Consider the following 18438-nt stretch of genomic DNA (forward strand, 5'->3'; position numbering starts at 1 on the left):
ATTTTAAATGTTTGCCAAACATATTTGTGTAGATTTTCTCCAGAACAGTTAGTTTACTAAGTTTACTAAGTTACTAAGTTTACAGTTACTTAGTTACTAAGTTTACTAAGTTACATCTTATATACTAGACAAACCTTTATTTTTTGCTTGAAAACCTTACTATCTCAAAATATAATCCCTTCTACTTTCAGACAATAGTTATTAGAAAACTGTTCTTTAAAATATCCCTAAACTGTCATCCTGTAGGTAATTTTCACTTAATGAAGCAAAAATTGTACACCAAATTCTTTAATGTAAATCTTAGCTCTACTTAATTTACAGCTACTAAACTGTAAAATCCCTAAAATATTAATTATCCCAGAAGGGTAAATGTCACTTATAAAGTATAACAATGTCTAGTAAGACAGCAGTTGCTCAGAAAGGTTTTAATACACTTTTTAAAGAAAAATTTTAAAGGAAACACAAACACCTGGGCTTAAGGTTTGCTACTGAAAAGTAATTTAAACTCCAAATATTAGAAATGGTTATGTCTTAAGTTTTCTCCCTTTACGTTTTGTTTTTTTACCTTTAGTTTATAAATTGCAGGACTTCCTGGGAAAAGTTTAGCTGCTCTTTCAACCCAGTATTTTGCTCTTCCATCAGTAACATCATTTTTACAAAGCAATTCTGCAATCTTCAACACAAGATCTTTTTGTGTTGGGTTTAATTCCACTGAACGCTAATATCAGAAAAGAAATTAAAGATTAGCAAATTATATGTATGTATGTAGGAGTATATATACTTACATATAAAGGTTAAAAAATTATCACTCCAACCATTATAAAATTCTACTTCTAGAGAAAACATGTTACTTCAAAGGTGTTAAAGTGCCTTGGAATTTTCTGGAAATTAATCAAATAAAAATTATATCTGTATCATTTGAATGCAAAAAACACAAAAGAACACCATGTCTGACCGTTAGACTTACAATTTATAGGTGTTAAACAATTCTAAATCTGTTCCAAGCTGTGTCGCATAATGGTACTGTGATACCAATGCCTGTTTTATCATATTCATAAAATATATTTGACTTACTCATAAAAATTTGTCTTGGCATCATGTGTTTGGCTACGCAAAGGCTATATTTGAATCCTATAACTTACCCTGTAACATTCAACGGCTTTATCTGTGTTTTCTTCCAATTCATAAAGAAGACCCAGAAATCTGTGAGCTTTGGGATCCCTCTCTTGCACATTTATATAAGTACATATGTATCTGTTTTTTAAAATACAAAAGTAAATTAAACTTAGAACTGTACTTTTAAATGCTAACTGAAGAACACATTTTAAACCAAAGCAACCACTAAACTCGTTTATATTGTTACTCAAGACTACCACTATTTATGCAGATAACTCAAAAGTATTCATAGAAAGAAATGGGTAATACTTAAAAATACGTACATAGAGTTGACCACATACTCATTTTACCATTAAATGTCACAATTACCAAATTTTTCTCCAGTGTTATCCACACATAAGAAATGAACATATAAATTGCTTTTTCTTTCTGATCACATTTTAGTAAAGCACTAACAGTTTTGCAAATAAATTAGAAAAGTGATTACAGTAAACATTTTTAAAGTTATCATAATGCAAAATACTAAGGAGCAACAACTTCCCAAACAACAAAGGGAAATATATTTACCCTTTAAGCGAGAAAGTAATTTCTAACAGTACTATATCCAGCTAAAATCGAACAGAAGAAAAATTACTAATTATAGTACCAAATACAGGAAATCTCCATTTCTCAAATCAAGTGACAACTAAAATAAGTAAATATCCTCTAGGTTCCTTGACAGTATTATGATCAGAGAAATCAGGCCAGACCTAAACTAAGGGAGCAAAGTCTCACAGTAAAAAGGTACAAGGGTTAACAGTCGCAGTGCTGCTAGTTACATAACTTATGTACCACCATTTTTCCTTTCTTACCAGCATTTCCATCTTTGGATGTCTTTAAAAGCCTGCCTCCCGGCTGGGAGCAATAACACACACCTGTAGTCCCAACACTACAGGACGCTGAGGCAGACAGACTTCTGTGCTCAGAAGTTCAAGATCAGCCTGGGCAACACAGTGAAACCTGTCTCTACCAAAAAATGCAAATCTTAGCTAGGTATGGTGGTGTACCTCTGTATCCCCAGCTACTTGGGGCGCTGAGGTGGGAAGATCTCTTGAGCCCGGAAGGCAGAGGTTACAGTGAGCCAAGATGGAGCCAGCCGCTGCACTCTAGTCTCGTCAAGAGAAACAGATACTGCCTCAAAAAAAAAAAAAAAAAAAAAAAAAAAAATGCCTGCCTCCCTCTTCATTTCCTGATTTAATCCACTCCAAGTCAGGAAATCAGAATCACCAAGCTTCCTATCCCTAGGATAGAGCCTTAGAGCATCACATATTGTGTCAATTAAAGATCTTTTATACAAAAGCTATTCTCCTGTCTTGCAATTGCAGTTTAATTTTTATTCACTGCTATTTCCCATCTGATTAAAGTATCTGATATCTAACCAAAAATAAATTAAGATATAGGCATGGTCCTCTTTTACTCTAACACAAGACAATTTTTAGAAAAAAGTGTTTTAAGGCAAACAATTTCTTGCCCTTGGTATAAACAAACAGCAGCATGCAGAAAACACTAATTACAGTTTCAATCTCAATGGAATCTAGGTTGGTCCTTAGCATCAGTCTGAGTGATAAATCCCTTATTTCAGAATACACTTAGGAAAAACTACTAAAGAACATATTTTTACCTATTTCAAAGAAAATGAGAAAAGGCATTGATTTTTAAAAAAACGAATACATGTTACAGTTTGTACTTACTTTTTAGCAAGATCATATTCTTTAGCTTCATAATACAGCTTTGCAAAATAGAATCCTTTCATTGACTTCTAAAAAAATATTGAAAATGTTTTACTTTTCATACAGAAATATTTTCCAACATTTTTTCAAAAGTAGTAAAAATTTGTCCTAAGTTTATGTTCAGATATGCTGTTTTCATTCACTTAAAAGTATTTTTTAAAGCCTGAAAAATGCATAATTCCATGTTTTATAATTTCCTATCATAAAACAAAAAATAGAGCTGGATGCAGTGGCTCATGCCTACAATCCCAGCACTTTGGGAAGCCGAAGTGGGCAGATCATCTGAGCTCAGGAGTTTGAGATCAGCATGGCCAACACGGTGAAACCCCATCTCTACAAAAATTAGCCAGGCATGATGGCGGGTGCCTCCCAGCTACTCGGGAGGCTGAGGCACAAGAATCAGTTGAACCCAGGAGGTGGAGGTTGCAGTGAGCCAGAGGTTGCAGTGAGCTGAGATCGTGCCACTGTACTCCAGCCTGGGCGACAGATCAAGACCCCATCTCCAAAAAAAAAAAATACTACTAATAATAAATAAGCTGGGCGCAGTTGGTCACACCTTTAACTCTATTTAATTCTAACACTTTCAGAGACCAAGGTGGGAGGCCTGCTTTGAGGCCAAGAGTTTGAAACCAGCCTGTGCAACACAACAAGATCCTGTCTCCAGGGGGAAAAAAACAGCCGGGCATAGTGGAGTATGCCTGTGTTCCTAGCTACTCATAAGGCCAAGGCAGGAGAATCACTTGAGCCCAGGAGATTGACTCTGTTGTGAGTTATGACTGTGACACTGCACTCCAGCCTGGGTGACACAGGGAGACCCCGTCTCTAAATAATAAATACATACACACAAAAAATAAATTCAAGAAAGTAAGACAGACAACAGAAGTTAAGAATTTTCATCAGCCTTGGAAATCTTGGAAACCCTGTGGTACCACTCTCTCACTTAACAAACAAAATAAACCAGCTTTCTTGGGGGAGGAAAGGTATTCCAGAAATCTCTTCTCCTACCATGTGTAAATCTCTATGGGAAAGAATAAGTCAGTACTCAGGACCTATTAAGGCACTGAGGATTCCCTGGTCCATGTACTGTTCTCTCTACAGATCAGATCAGTATTTTACAGTCAAGTATTCAAAAAGGCAGAAATAAACATTGAATTCTTCAAGTAATAAACAAGGTCCACAGCCTGGTTCCTTGGTTACATAAACTCCAAAGTCCAAAATGCTGATACACACCAGGCTGGGTGTGGTGGCTCACACCTGTAATCCCAGCACATTGGGAGACTGAGGCAGGCGGATCACTTGAAGACAAGAGTTCGAGACCAGCCTGGCCAACATGCAGAAACCTCATTTCTACTAAAAATATGAAAATTAGCTGGGTATGGTGGTACACACCTATAATTCCCACTGCTCAGGAGGCTGAAGCCAAGAATCGCTTGAACCCAGAAGGCAGAGGCTGCAGTGGGCCAAGATCGCACCATTGAACTCCAGCCTGGGAGCCGGGGCAACAGAATGACTCCATCTCAAAAAAAAAAAAAAAAAAATGCTGATACAACCAGATTATGTTCCATCCATGTGATAAAGAGTATACAGCTACTCAAACATCTTATTTCTGAAATTCCAAGACCCCAGTGAATGTCCAAAACGATGAATAGTACCAAACCAGGTTGCCATCAATCAAAATATGTTTCCTGTTTGTGTCCTCCACCCACAAATTTAATGTCTTGCCCATCTTAACTAAGCACTTATCACACACTGTGGCTGTAACTTTTGCAGTTTGGGGTGTCACAACAAAACTAGTACAAATTTCTTTTTCCTTCTTCACAATTTCATGGACAAAAGATTTGTTCTTACCATAGATCTTAGCAACACCAGTACATGATCTTTTTTCTTTCCTAAGTCAAAAACTCACCTTTTCACTTAAAGGAAGCACTGTATGGCTTCTCTCTGGCATATGTGAATTGCCAGCATTGCTACTCTTGCTCTTTGGTGCCATTTTAAATAATGTAAGGGTTACCTGAACACAAGCACTGCAATACTCCAACAGTTGATCTGATAACTGAGATGGCTAGTATGTAATTAGCGGGTGGGGAGCATATACAGCGTGAATATGTTAGACAAAGGGATGATTCGTGTCCTGGGTAGGACGCAGCAAGAGGCTGTGAAATTTTATCATATTATTCAGAACTATTTGCAATTTAAAACTTATGAAATGTTTATATAATCTTCCATTCAATTTTTTTTTTTTTTTTTGAGATGGAGTCTCGCTCTGTCGCCCAGGCTGGAGTGCAGTGGTGCAATCTTGGCTCACTGCAAGCTCCGCCTCCCGGGTTCACGCCATTCTCCTGCCTCTGCCTCCCGAGTAGCTGGGACTACAGGTGCCCGCCACCACGCCCGGCTAATTTTTTTTTGTATTTTTAGTAGAAACGGGGTTTCACCGTGTTTGCCAGGATGGTCTAGATCTCCTGACCTCGTGATCCGCCCGCCTCAGCCTCCCAAAGTGCTGGGATTACAGGCGTGAGCCACCGCGCCCTGCCCCATTCAATATTTTTGGACCATGGGTGACGCAGGTAAGTAAAACCACATAAGGCAATACTGTGGATAAGAAGGGACTACTGTACCAGCAACGAACACTCAGAAAAGGAAGTTAAGAAAGCAATTCCATTTACAATCGCATCTAAAAGAAAAAATGCCTGGGAATAAATGTAAACAAGGAGGTGAAATACTTGTATGCTTAAATTATAAAACGGTGCTCAAGGTCAGGCTAACACTTGCAATCCCAGCACTTTGGGAGGCCTCAGCAGGTAGATCACTTGAGCCCAAGGGTTCGGGGCCAGCCTAGGCAACATGGAAAAACTCTGTGTCTACTAAAAATGCAAAATAAATATCCAGGCATGGCAGCATTTGCCTGTAGTCCCAGCTACTCCAGAGACTGAGGCAGGAGGGTGGCTTGAGCCCGGGGGGGTCAGGGCTGCAGTGAGCAGTGATAGCACTACTGCACTCAAGCCTGGGTGACACAGCCAAACCCTGTCTAAACAAAAACAAAAACAAAAACAAAACTGCTCAAAGAATTTAAAAGACCTAAATAAATGGAAAGACATCTATGTTCACACATAGGAAGACCTAATATTGTTGAGATGTCAATATTCTCCAAAGTGAGCTACAGATTCAATGCAGTCCCTATTTCCCAAATTTGGAATCCCAAAACTCCAATGGTCACTTCTGCAGAAATGGAAAAGCCAATCCTCAAATTCAGATGAGACTGCAAAGTGCCCAAAAGCCAAACACTCTTGAAAAAGAACAAACTGGCCGGGCGCGGTGGCTCAAGCCTGTAATCCCAGCACTTTGGGAGGCCGAGACGGGTGGATCACGAGGTCAGGAGATCGAGACCATCCTGGCTAACACGGTGAAACCCCGTCTCTACTAAAAATACAAAAAACTAGCCGGGCGAGGTGGCGGGCGCCTGTAGTCCCAGCTACTCAGGAGGCTGAGGCAGGAGAATGGCGTAAACCCGGGAGGCGGAGCTTGCAGTGAGCTGAGATCTGGCCACTGCACTCCAGTCCGGGCGACAGAGCGAGACTCCGCCTCAAAAAAAAAAAAAAAAAAAGAAAAAAGAAAAAGAACAAACTTGGAGGAACTCACACTTCTCAATTTCAAAACTTACCACAAAGCTACAACAATCAAAACAGTGTCATACGGCATACAGATACACACAGACCAACAAAACAGAATTGAGAGTTCAGAAATAAACCAATAAATCTATGGCCAGTTGGTTCTGACAAGGGTCCTAAGTCCATTAAATAAGGAAACAGTCTCTATAAAAATGGTGAAGGTACAACGAAATTTCCACATGCAAAAGAATAAAGTTGGACTCTACCACATTCCATATACAAAAATGACCCCAAAATGGACCAACAACTTAAAAATAAGAGCAAAAAGCTGGCCGGGCGCGGTGGCTCACGCCTGTAATCCCAGCACTTTGGGAGGCCGAGGCGGGTGGATCACAAGGTCAGGAGATCGAGACCACGGTGAAACCCCATCTCTACTAAAAATACAAAAGATTAGCCGGGCACGGTGGCGGGCGCCTGTAGTCCCAGCTACCCGGGAGGCTGAGGCAGGAGAACGGCTTGAACCCAGGAGGCAGAGCTTGCAGTGAGCCGAGATCGCACCACTGCACTCCAGCCTGGTGGACACAGCGAGACTCCATCTCAAAAAAAAAAAAAAAAAAAAGAGCAAAAAGCACAACACTCTAAGAAAAACAGGGTAAATCTTCATGTCCCAGGATTTAGCAATGTATTCTTAGATATGACACCAAAAGCACAAGAAATAGACAAACAAAAAAACAGATAAAATGGATTTAATTAAAATTATTCTGTAGCCTGGCATGGTGGCTCACGCCTGTAATCCCAGCACTTTGGGAGGCCAAGGTGGGTGGATCACCTGAGGTTGGGAGTTCAAGACCAACCTAACCAACATGGAGAAACCCTGTCTCTACTAAAAACACAAAATTAGCCAGCCATGGTGGCGCATGCCTGTAATTGCAGCTGCTCAGGAGGGTGAAGCAGGAGAATCGATTGCTTGAACCTGGAAGGCAGAGGTTGTGATGAGCCAGGATGGTGCCACTGAACTCCAGCCTGGGCAACAAGAGTGAAACTCCATCTCAGAAAAAAAAAAAAAAAATCATTCTGCAAAACCTACAGAATGGGAGAAAATATTTGGAAACCACATACGTGACAAGGGTTTAATATCCAGAATATATTAAGAATTTTTACAATTCAACAAAAAAGACAACCCAATTAAAAAACCCAAGTCATAAAAGTAGTAGAATACACTAAAAAAAAATTAAAAATAAATAAAATAAAAGCCCAAATCAAAGGACTTGAATAGGCCAGGCTGGTGGCTCATGCCTGTAATCCCAGCACTTTGGGAGGCTGTGGGAGACTAGCCTGGGCAACATGGCAAAACCCAGCCTCTACCAAAAAAAAGAAAGAGAATTACCCACGTGTGGTGGCACATGCCTATACTACGCGAGAGGCTGAGGTGAGAGGGTTGCTTGTACCAAGAGGTCAAGGCTGTAACCCTAGCCTGGGCGACAGAGCAAGACCCTGTCTGATTTTTTTTTAAAAAAAGGACTTGAATAAACATTTCTATAAGGACATATACAAATGGCCAATAAACCATAAGAACATTCTCAACATCATGAGTCATTAGAATATGCAAATCAAAACCACAATGAGATATCACTTTACAGCTATCCCAGCCGATGCAATCAAAAAGAATAGAAACTAAGTGTTGACAAAGATGTGGAGAAATTGGAACTCTCATACATTGCTGGTGGGAATGTAAAATAGTGCAGCCACTATGGAAAACAATTTAGGGGTTCCTCAAAAAGCTAAACATAAAATGTTTCCATATGATCCAGCAATTCTACTCCTAGGTATATAACCAAGGAAACTGAGAGCAGGCACTCAAGATACTGTTCGCCAGTGTTGACTGCATTATTTGCAAGTCAAAAGAAGGAAACAACCCAGGTATCCAATGACACATGAAGAGGTAAATGAAATGTGGAATATATACACAATAGACTATTATTCGACTATAAAAAGGAATGAAATTCTGGCACATGCTATAAAACATATGAACCCTGAAAACATGGTAAGTGAAATGAGCCAGACACAAAAGCACAAATACTATATAACCCTATTAATATGAAATATCCAGAACAGGCAAAGTCATGACAAACAAAGTAGACAGAGGTTTCCAGGGACTGCAGAAAAGAGGACCTGTAGAGTTACTACTAAATAGCTACAGGATCTCTGTAATAGAATCTTTTGAAAATAGACAATGGTGATGTCTGAACAACACTGTAATTGTAGTTAATGTCACCAAATTGTACAACTAAAAATGGTTAAAATGGCAAATTGTTATAGTTTTCTACAACTTAAAAAATTAATAATGTAATACACCAAAAATAAGTAATTGTACACTTTAAATGGATTAATTGTATGGTATATCAATTATACCTCAATAAAGTTGTTTTTTTAAAAACACTATGTCAAAAAGTGACACTCAGAGCTGGGAGTGTAGCTCACATCTGTAATCCCAGCACTTTGGGAGGCCAAAGAGGCAAATCACTTAACCCCAGGAGTTTGAGACCAGCCTGAGCAACATGGCAGATTCTGTGACACTCAGAAAACTATTCCAAGTGATCCTGGTATGACAGTATTTTGACTGTCCATCCTAAACAGAATACATTTTAAAAGTAAAAAACTGTAAGCGGCTGGGCGCGGTGGCTCATGTCTATAATCCCAGCACTCCGGGAGGCCGAGGCGGGCGGATCACGAGGTCTGGAGATCTAGACCATCCTAACCAACACAGTGAAACCCTGTCTCTACTGAAAATACAAAAAAATTAGCCAGGCGTGGTGGCAGGCGCCTGTAACCCCAGCTACTTGGGAGGCTGAGGCAGGAGAACGGTGTGAACCCGGGAGGCGGAGGTTGTAGTGAGCCAAGATGGGTACACTGCACTCCAGTCTGGCAATAGAGCAAGACTCCATCTCAAAAAAATAAATAAAATAAAAAGAACTATAAGCAATCTTAAACTTCACTTAGTATTCTTAACAAAGACTTGAGAAAACAGGTTAAGAACTGAACTGCAATTAAACACAAATACTTTTTAAAGCAAGGAAGAGAATACATAAGAACTGGGTACACCGTCTCCCCTCCCCGTTAAATGCACAAATTTAAAAGATACAGGAGAAAATATGTGACAAAAATAATACACAATAGTCAGGACAGCACATAAAGAAACAAGAGCTTGTTTCTCCCTCTCTTTCTTTTTTTTGACATGGAGTCTCTCTCTGTCGCCAGGCTGGAGAACAATGGCTTGATCTCAGCTCACTGCAACTTTCGCCTCCCTGGTACAAGCTGGGACTACAGGCGCACGCCACCACACCCAGCTAATTTTTGTATTTTCAGTAGAGATGCAGTTTCACCATATTGGCCAAGATGGTCTCGATCTCTCGACCCCGTGATCTGACCTCCTCCGCCTCCCAAAGTGCTAGTATTACAGGCGTGAGCCACCGTGCCCGGCCAGTTCCCCCTTTTCAAAATGAAGAAACAGATTCAAGGTACAACGCCAAAACATGATAGAAAAATAATTCCATTACCTTCTTTGCTTCCAATTATGTTATTAACGTAGACAATCTTAAGATAAACAACTTTATAAATTATTCTTCTATATTCTATTTTGCCTCTAACCTGCTCATTTTACAAGGGAACTGAAGCTCAAACAGGTAACTGCCTTGTTTAAAGATATACAGCTAGGAAGCAGCAGAGCCCATGTTATGTAAACAGGACAATACTTGATTCAAGCAGTACTTCTTTCCATGACAGCAGATATCACTATAAGCAAATACCTGAATTCACTTAAGCTGCCAAATATCAAGAACTGATGTAGGGCTGAAACCAGGAACAGTCAGACCCTAAGAGATACCAAATCATCTCTATCTTGCACAGTCAAATGGATCCCTCTCCCCCTAAAATCCTCCAAAAAAGCTGCTGTTCTCAGCAAACCCATCTGATCAGATACAAATCTGTGGCGTTCCAACAAGGGTGAAGGCAGTGATTATACAGGACAATGAAGAAAAGTCTAGATAGTGAACCATGAGTTCCCCAATCTACTTCCCCTGGAACATAAGGGTAAAGAAATCTCTCAAAAGGCAGAACAAAAAGAGGAGGAGGCCAGGCGCGGTGGCTCACGCCTTAATCCCAGCACTTTGGGAGGCTGAGGTGGGCAGATCACGAGGTCAGGAGATGGAGACCATCCTGGCTAACACGGTGAAACCCCGTCTCTACTAAAAATACAAAAAAATTAGCCAGGTGCGGTGGCGGGCGCCTGTAGTCCCAGCTACTCGGGAGGCAGAGGCAGGAGAATGGCGTGAACCTGGGAGGCGGAGCTTGCAGTGAGCTGAGATTGCACACTGCACTCCAGCCTGGGCAACAGAGCGAGACTCCATCTCAAAAACTAAAAAGAAAAAAAAATAAGAGGAGAATAAGAGAAAAATTAGAGAAACTCCAACTTTCAGGTAAACATCATTAAAAAAAGGTAAGAAATGGTCAAAGAAATAATACAAGAAATGTTACAGAACTCAAAGAAATGAGTTTCCCAATTGAAAGGACACTTCCAGAAAACCTTTAAGTTACCAAGAACAAGAATCTCATCGGACTTCTTTTTTTTTTTTGGAGACAAACTCTCGCTCTATGGCCCAGGCTGGAGTGCAGTGGCAGGATCTCCACTCACTGCAAGCTCCGCCCTCCGGGTTCACGCCTTTCTCCTGCCTCAGCCTCCCGTATGGGACTACAGGCGCCCGCCACCGCACCCGGGTAATTTTTTGTATTTTTAGTAGAGACGGGGTTTCACAGTGTGAGCCAGGATGGTCTCAATCTCCTGACCTCGTGATCCGCCGGTCTCGGCCTCCCAAAGTGCTGGGATTATAGGCGTGAGCCACCACGCCCGGCCTCATCGGACTTCTAATAGAACTTCTAGAAAATGGAGCAATGCTCTCAAAATCGAGAAAAAAAAATATTTCAAACTCAGAATTCAATAACCAAATGATCAACTAAATTAAGTAAAGATGTTTTGCAGGCATACCATTAGTTTCAAGACCAGCCTGACCAACATGGTGAAATCCCATCTCTACTAAAAATTAAAAAATTAGCCGGGCATGGTAGCACACACCTGTAATCCTGCTATTCAGGAGGCTGAGGCAGGATAATCCCTTGAACCCGGGGGGAGGAGGCTGCAGTGAGCCGAGACTACCCCACTGCATTCCAGTCTGGGCAACAGAGCAAGACTCTGTATCAAAATAAAGCAAAACAAAACAAAAACCTCTCATCCAGTTTTCCTCAAAGCAAGTGAGGCTATGCTACACCAAAACAAAGAAAGTAAATCAAGAGGACATGAGATACAAGAAACAAAGTGTCTAACTCAGAAAGGAGATGAAGGGAATTCTCAAGCTGATGATAAAGGGAAGTCCCAAGAGCACAGCTATGTAGTAAAGAGGAAGAAAAACCAGTCCAGGTTGGAGGAGTCTGTTAGTAAGGGTATCCTAGGTAGAAAGACAATCAATCAAGCAATGTTTTAAGCTGAAATTGATGGGATTATGTGACCAGTTTGACCACATTTGAGGGTTTAAATTGCTGATTTTAAGTAAACAAGGAGTAATACAACATAAACAAACCGAAAAATAAAGCAATTATTCAGTCCAGGAAAAACAAAACTGCCTAACAAGGGCAATTCAAATGCAAAAATATTTACCTTATGATATTTATATAAATGTGAAATATTCATTTAAACAAAAATTGCAATAACAGTACTGAAAGAATGAGGGGCAAACCAAAGTGTCTGAAGACAGTTTGGGAGAAGCATAGTAGAAAGTCAGTAGAAAATGTCTAAAATGGGCCGGGCGCGGTGGCTCAAGCCTGTAATCCCAGCACTTTGGGAGGCCAAGACGGGCGGATCACGAGGTCAGGAGATTGAGACCATCCTGGCGAACACGGTGAAACCCCGTCTCTACTAAAAATACAAAAAACTTGCCGGGTGAGGTGGCGGGCGCCTGTAGTCCCAGCTGCTCGGGAGGCTGAGGCAGGAGAATGGCGTAAACCCGGGAGGCAGAGCTTGCAGTGAGCTGAGATCCGGCCACTGCACTCCAGCCTGGGCAACAGAGCAAGACTCCGTCTCAAAAAACAAAAAAAAAAAGGAAAATAAAATGTCTAAAATGGGGTTCGGCGCGGTGGCTCATGCCTGTAATTCCAGCCCTTTGGGAGGCTGAGGTGGGCGGATTACGAGGTCAGGAGATCGAGACCATCCTGGCTAACACGGTGACACCCCGTCTCTACTGAAAATACAAAAAAAATTAGCTGGGCATTGTGGCGGGTACCTGTAGTCCCAGCTACTCAGGAGGCTGAGGCAGGAGAACCCTGTGAACCCGGGAGGCGGAGTTTGCAGTGAGCCAAGATCGCGCCACCGCACTCCAGCCTGGGCGATAGAGCGAGACTCCGCCCCAAAAAAGAAAAAAAAGAAAATGTCTAAAATGTGAGAAAGGGAATTAAAAATAACAAAAGTATATATGTGTATTACTCAGAAGTATGAAGTATACATGTAAAGGGCAGAAAAAACAACTAACAGCTATCAAAGGCGCCTGCCTGTAGTCCTAGGTACTCAGGAAACAGAGGTAGGAAGATCATTTATGCCCAAAAATTTGATGCCAGCCTGGGCAACACCTCAAGACCCTATTCTAAAAATACTAATAATAATAAAAATAAGAGCTGTCAAGTAGCCTTTGAGAAGTAGGAATCAGCTGCAGAATAAGAAACCAACTTGACAGAACCTAGAAAAACTAAACAGAAGCCATAAGGAAAAAGAAAAACTAGAGAAAGAATTATATATTTCTTTTTTTTTTTTTGAGACAAGAGTCTTGCTCTGTCACACAGGCTGGAGTGCAGTGGCGCAATCTCTGCTCACCGCAACGTCCGCCTCCAGGGTTCAAGCAATTCTCCTGTCTCAGCCTCCCAAGTAGCTGGGACTACAGGCACCTGCCACCACACCCGGCTAATTTTTGTATTTTTAATAGAGACGGATTTTCACCATATTGGTCAGGCTGGTCTCTCGGCCTCCGAAAGTGCTTGAATTACAGGTGAATAATATTTTTAAGAAGGGCAAAAGCACATGAGGGAGTAGAAAAATGGCAAAACAGGAGACTAACAAATGAAAGCACAATGGAAGACTAGAAAGATAATATACACAGACACATCATCACACTCCAAAACTCAGAGATTCTAGAAAGCATGGTCAGTTCACAGATGGCCAGCCTCTGCCAAACTGGGGGAGAATACTAACCTCTTTATATTCTTCACAGACACTGCCTCTTCTCCCTCCATTCTTTACCTTCTATCCAAAGCACACTGTTTTGTCATTTCACTCAAACCTAACTTTATAGAACAGCTTCACATGTTTCAAAGTTACTCACTAGCTAATCCATATTCCACTGAAATCCCCATTCTAATGTAAATGACTTTTAATTTGAGGAAAAAAATACTCTTTAAGTGTAAAGAGAGAGATGGTCATAATAACGAATCCTCAAAATTTTGCCACCACTCCACTTTATTTAATGGAAAAGTTATGTAGTTGAAAGAACATTCTAACTTCTGTCTAGACCAGTGGTATTTAATCTTTTGGAAGCCAAGGTCCCCCCTAAGAATCTCAGAAAGACTCTAAGCTTGCTTTTTTAAGCTTGTTTAAAAAAAATAATAATAATCAGGTTGAGCAGAGTGGCTCACACCTGTAATCTCAGCACTTGGGGCCAAGGCGGGAGGATCACCGGAGCCCAGGAGTTGGAGACCAGCCTGGGTAACACAGTAAGACCCCGTCTCTACATTAAAGAAAAAAGTTAGCCGGGCATGGTGGTGCATGCCTGTAGCTGGCATGCCTGTAGTCTCAGCTACCCAGGAGGCTAAGGTGGGAGGATGGATTGAGCCCAGGACGTCAACGCTACAGTGAGCCATGATCCCGCCACAGCACTCCAGCCCGGGAGATAAAAAGAGACCTTGTCTCAAAAATAAAATAATGGCAGTGGCTCACGCCTGGAATCCCAACACTTTGGGAGGGGGAGGCAGGGAAATCACTTGAGCCCAGGAGTTCGAGAACAGCCTGGGTAACATGGTTAAACCCAGTCTCTACCAAAAATACAAAACAAAACAAAACAAAAAAATAAGCGGGTGTGGTGGGTGCAACTGTGGTCCCAACTACTTGGGAGACTGAGGTGGGAGGATCGCTTGAGCTGGGGAGGCGGAAGTTGCAGTGAGTCGAGATAGCGCCATTGCATCCAGCTGGGTGACAGAGTAAGTGAGACCCCACCTCAAAAACAAAACATAAAAAGTAAAGTCTTTATTTTCAGGAGTTACTGGAACCCTCATTAAGGTCTAGTTTTAGACTCTATCACCACGTTCATATTTATGACTACGCCAGCAGTTTGAAATTACAATGTACAAGTAGGTATCTATTCCTCCTCTCTGGAGGAATAGGCGGCAACTTACTCCACTGTTCCCAAGAGAAACTAAAGCAGACCCACTGCCAAAATTCTGCTGCACTACCTATTTGACCCTGAACAAGTATCTTTAATCTTTACAGGTCTCAATAGCCATAGGGCTGCTGGAAGCACAAAATAAGATAACCTACGCTTAGTTATGATAAAAGACACAATCATGGTCATCCGTGAGTTTCCGTTTGTTGTTTTGGTTTGTTTGTTTTTAATTTTTATTTTTGATGGAGTCTCCCTCTGTCCCCCAGGCTGGAGAGCAGTCCGATATCGGCTCATTGGAACCTCCGCCTCCCAGGTTTAAGCGACTCTCCTGCCTCAGCCTCCGGAGTACCTGGGACTACTAGCGTGCGCCACCACGCCCGGCTTTTTTTTTTTTTTTTTCTTTTTTTGTAATTTTAGTAGGGACGGGGTTTCAACATGATAGCCAGGTTGGTCTCGAACTCCTGACCTCAGGCAATCCGCCCTCCTTGGACTCCCAAAGTGGTGTGATTACAGGCGTGAGCCACCGCGCCCCCGCCAATATTCTTTTAACATCAACAATAAAAATAGTGACTTGTAGCTAACATTGTGTTATGTGTCAAGCACAAACCTAAATGTTTAAAATGGATCCTATCAAATTCTATCAATGTTACAACTCCACCTATGGATGAAAAGTGTAACTGGCCCCAAATACCCAGCTTATAAACGACAGCGCTGATTATTCATGCCAAAGCAAACTGACTCAACATTCTGTGCACATCCACCTTTAATAGCTTCTTCCGTCACTCTTTAGATTCAATTACTAAAGTCTTATTGAATCCAAAACAGATCACATTATTTACCTATAAAGAGGAAAAATACCCTAAGAACATTTGCGGAAAAGGTTAAAAATTCTAAGCCATGATAACGATTTGTAAAAAATTTATAATTTTTTTTTTAAAGCAAAAGCAGCTACCAAAGTGTTCTGGGGGTGGGGGAGGTGAGTATGAGGAGCGGCAAACACCTCATACTCAAAACAAGGAGACTTCGCGTGTCATTTGCGCCGTCGGGCCGTTGCAAATGTTCGCGCTGAGATCCCTACGTTGTCACTCGTCAAAGCCGCCAAAGCGCACCCCGGAGCTGCGTCAGTCCCTACTGGGTTCCCCCTGGCCAAGGAGGTACGACCTCCGCCGCAACATGTAAAGTAAATGTCCGGGGGATGGGAAGAATCCCGCCGATATAGAACCCGGGTGCCCAAGCCCCCCGAGAACTAGGCCGCGCGGGTACTACGCGGCGCGCGACCGGCCAAAAAGCCCGGGCCAGGGCGGGCCCACAAGCGAGGACCGTCGGGAACAGGCCGGGAGAAAGAGGAAGCGCCGGCGCCAACGGTCTCCCGCCCACAGCGGTCCCCCCAGGGCTCACCCTACGCTTGCGAGCGCCACGCCGCCCACAGGACCACGCTAGCCGGCCGGCGCCTCAACAGCGCGCCAGGGAGCAGCGCCCGTCGGGAGCCATGACGCCCGAGCCTCGCGAGGCCGCCGCCCGGCCAGGTCGAAGCCGTCGGTCTCTTCGAGACCCACTCACCTCTCGAGGCGACGGCGCGGAGCCCTGCACCGAGGCGATGTACCGCTCCACGTCGGCCTTACTGCGCCTCATCGCGCCGCCAACCTGGCTCCCGAGGCGCGGGAGACCAGCGCTCAGCTCCGCAATAGTCGCGACTTCCAAGAGGAAAGCGCCTACAAACCAGTGACGCAGCGGCGTCGCCGGCGGAGGACCATTCTGACGAACTTGCGTACTGCGTCAGCACTGTGCGCCACAATGGCGACGTCGGCGCTAGAGCTGCACACAAGCGGTCTCTTGGTAGCTAGCTCCCTGGGCTCTGAGCAGTGTCTTGCGAATCCCGGATGATATTTAGGCCGCCAGAGTTCACTGCGTAGGCGTAGATTTCTGGCAGATAACAATTTGCGTGATGGGCTCTTAAGCGTTTTGGTCCCTTGTTCTAAATTATAAGTGCGCCATGCGTTGGAAGAAAAAATCTCCCAGGCCAAGTTGGTGAGCGTGTAAATTGGAACAACGTTTCTGGAGATGACTGGTTAAATACGTTGCATCGGACATGTGTGAATACTAAAGTATACATTTTAAAATTCATATCTATTACATTTTAAAATTCATATCTATTAAAAGAAGTGAGGGCCGGACGTGGTGGCTCACGCCTGTAATCCCAGCACTTTGGGAGACCAAGGCGGTCGGATCATGAGGTCAGGAAATCGAGACCATGCTGGTTCACACAGTGAAACCCCATCGCTACTAAAAATACAAAAAAAAAAAAAAAAAAAAAAAAAAACAGCGGGGCGTGGTGGCGGGCGCCTGTAGTCCCAGCTACTCGGGAGGCTGAGGCAGGAATATCGCTTGAACCTGGGAGGCGGAGGTTGCAGTGAGCAGCGATTGCGCCACTGCCCTCCACCTGGGCGACAGAGCGAGACTCCGTCTGAATTAAAAAAAAAAAAAAAATTTAGAACTGCATAATGAAAAAGTAGGCCACAAATATTAACTTTTGGACAATTACAATTTTTTAAACAGTCATCCCTTGGCGGGGGATTGGTTCCAGAACCACCGGCTTATGCCAAACTCCATGCATCCCGCCGGGCGCGGTGGCTCACTCCTGTAATCCCAGCACTTTGGGAGGCTGAGGCAGGCGGATCACCTGAGGTCAGGAGTTCGAGACCAGCCTGGTCAACATGGCGAAAGCCCGTTTTTACTAAAAATACAAAAAAAAAAAAATTACCTGGGCGTGGAGGTAGGCACCTGTAATCCCAGCTACTCGGGAGGCTGAGGCACGAGAATCGCCTGAAACTGGGAGGCGGAAGTTGCAGTGAGCTGAGATCGCGCCACTGCACTCCAGCCTGGGGTGCAGCGCGAGACTCCGAAGACTTCCTCTTAAAATAAAATAAAAAAAAATCCGCGCATTTTCAAATCCCGCAGTCAGTGCTGAGAATGGAACTCAGAGGAAAAGTTGGACCTCTCTCTATGCCGGCCCCTCGAATACTGTATTTTCTGTCGGCTTATAAGTGGAACCTGGCTGTTCAAACCCATGTTATTCCAGGGTGAACCGTGTATATAGGAATAACCATTCGCCCCACACAGTGGCTCAAGCCCGTAGCCCCAGCACTTTGGGAGGTCGACGCGGGAGGATCCCTCGAGTCCAGGAGTTCCAGGTTACAATGAACTATGATAGCGCCACTGCATTCCATCCTGGGCACCAGAGTGAGACCGTTGTCTCAGAAAAAAAAAAAAGGAAAAGGAAAAGGAATGGTCCCCCAAATCTATATATATTTCACTAGCAGAATAACAGGGCATACCAAAATTTAACAGTAATAATGTCAAGATTTTGAACCATCTGTATTTTCCAAATCTTCAAAAATGTCTATTTTGGGAATTTGGATGTTAAACTCTTACTTTTAAAACAAGATTTAACAAAACGTTTTTAATAGTGAGAACCTT

The 18438-nt window shown here is 42.9% G+C and overlaps 1 protein-coding gene across 2 annotated transcripts in view; it reads right to left on the bottom strand.

Annotated features, from left to right (window-relative positions):
- RANBP2 (RAN binding protein 2) overlaps positions 1-16737 on the bottom strand; it is a 69904-nt gene extending 53167 nt beyond the window's left edge. For both annotated transcript variants that reach the window (XM_033175509.1, XM_033175510.1), the window contains exons 1-4: positions 16522-16737; positions 2847-2914; positions 1143-1254; positions 566-718 (exon numbers count right to left, since the gene is read on the bottom strand). In XM_033175509.1, the coding sequence (XP_033031400.1) occupies positions 566-718; positions 1143-1254; positions 2847-2914; positions 16522-16593 (405 nt within the window). In that variant the 5' untranslated portion in view covers positions 16594-16737. The remainder of the gene's footprint in view (positions 1-565; positions 719-1142; positions 1255-2846; positions 2915-16521) is intronic.
- Between the last annotated feature and the right edge of the window lie 1701 nt (positions 16738-18438).

The sequence above is a fragment of the Trachypithecus francoisi genome, unplaced genomic scaffold, assembly GCF_009764315.1.
Source record: "Trachypithecus francoisi isolate TF-2019V2 unplaced genomic scaffold, Tfra_2.0 Lachesis_group17, whole genome shotgun sequence".
Lineage (NCBI taxonomy): Eukaryota > Metazoa > Chordata > Mammalia > Primates > Cercopithecidae > Trachypithecus > Trachypithecus francoisi.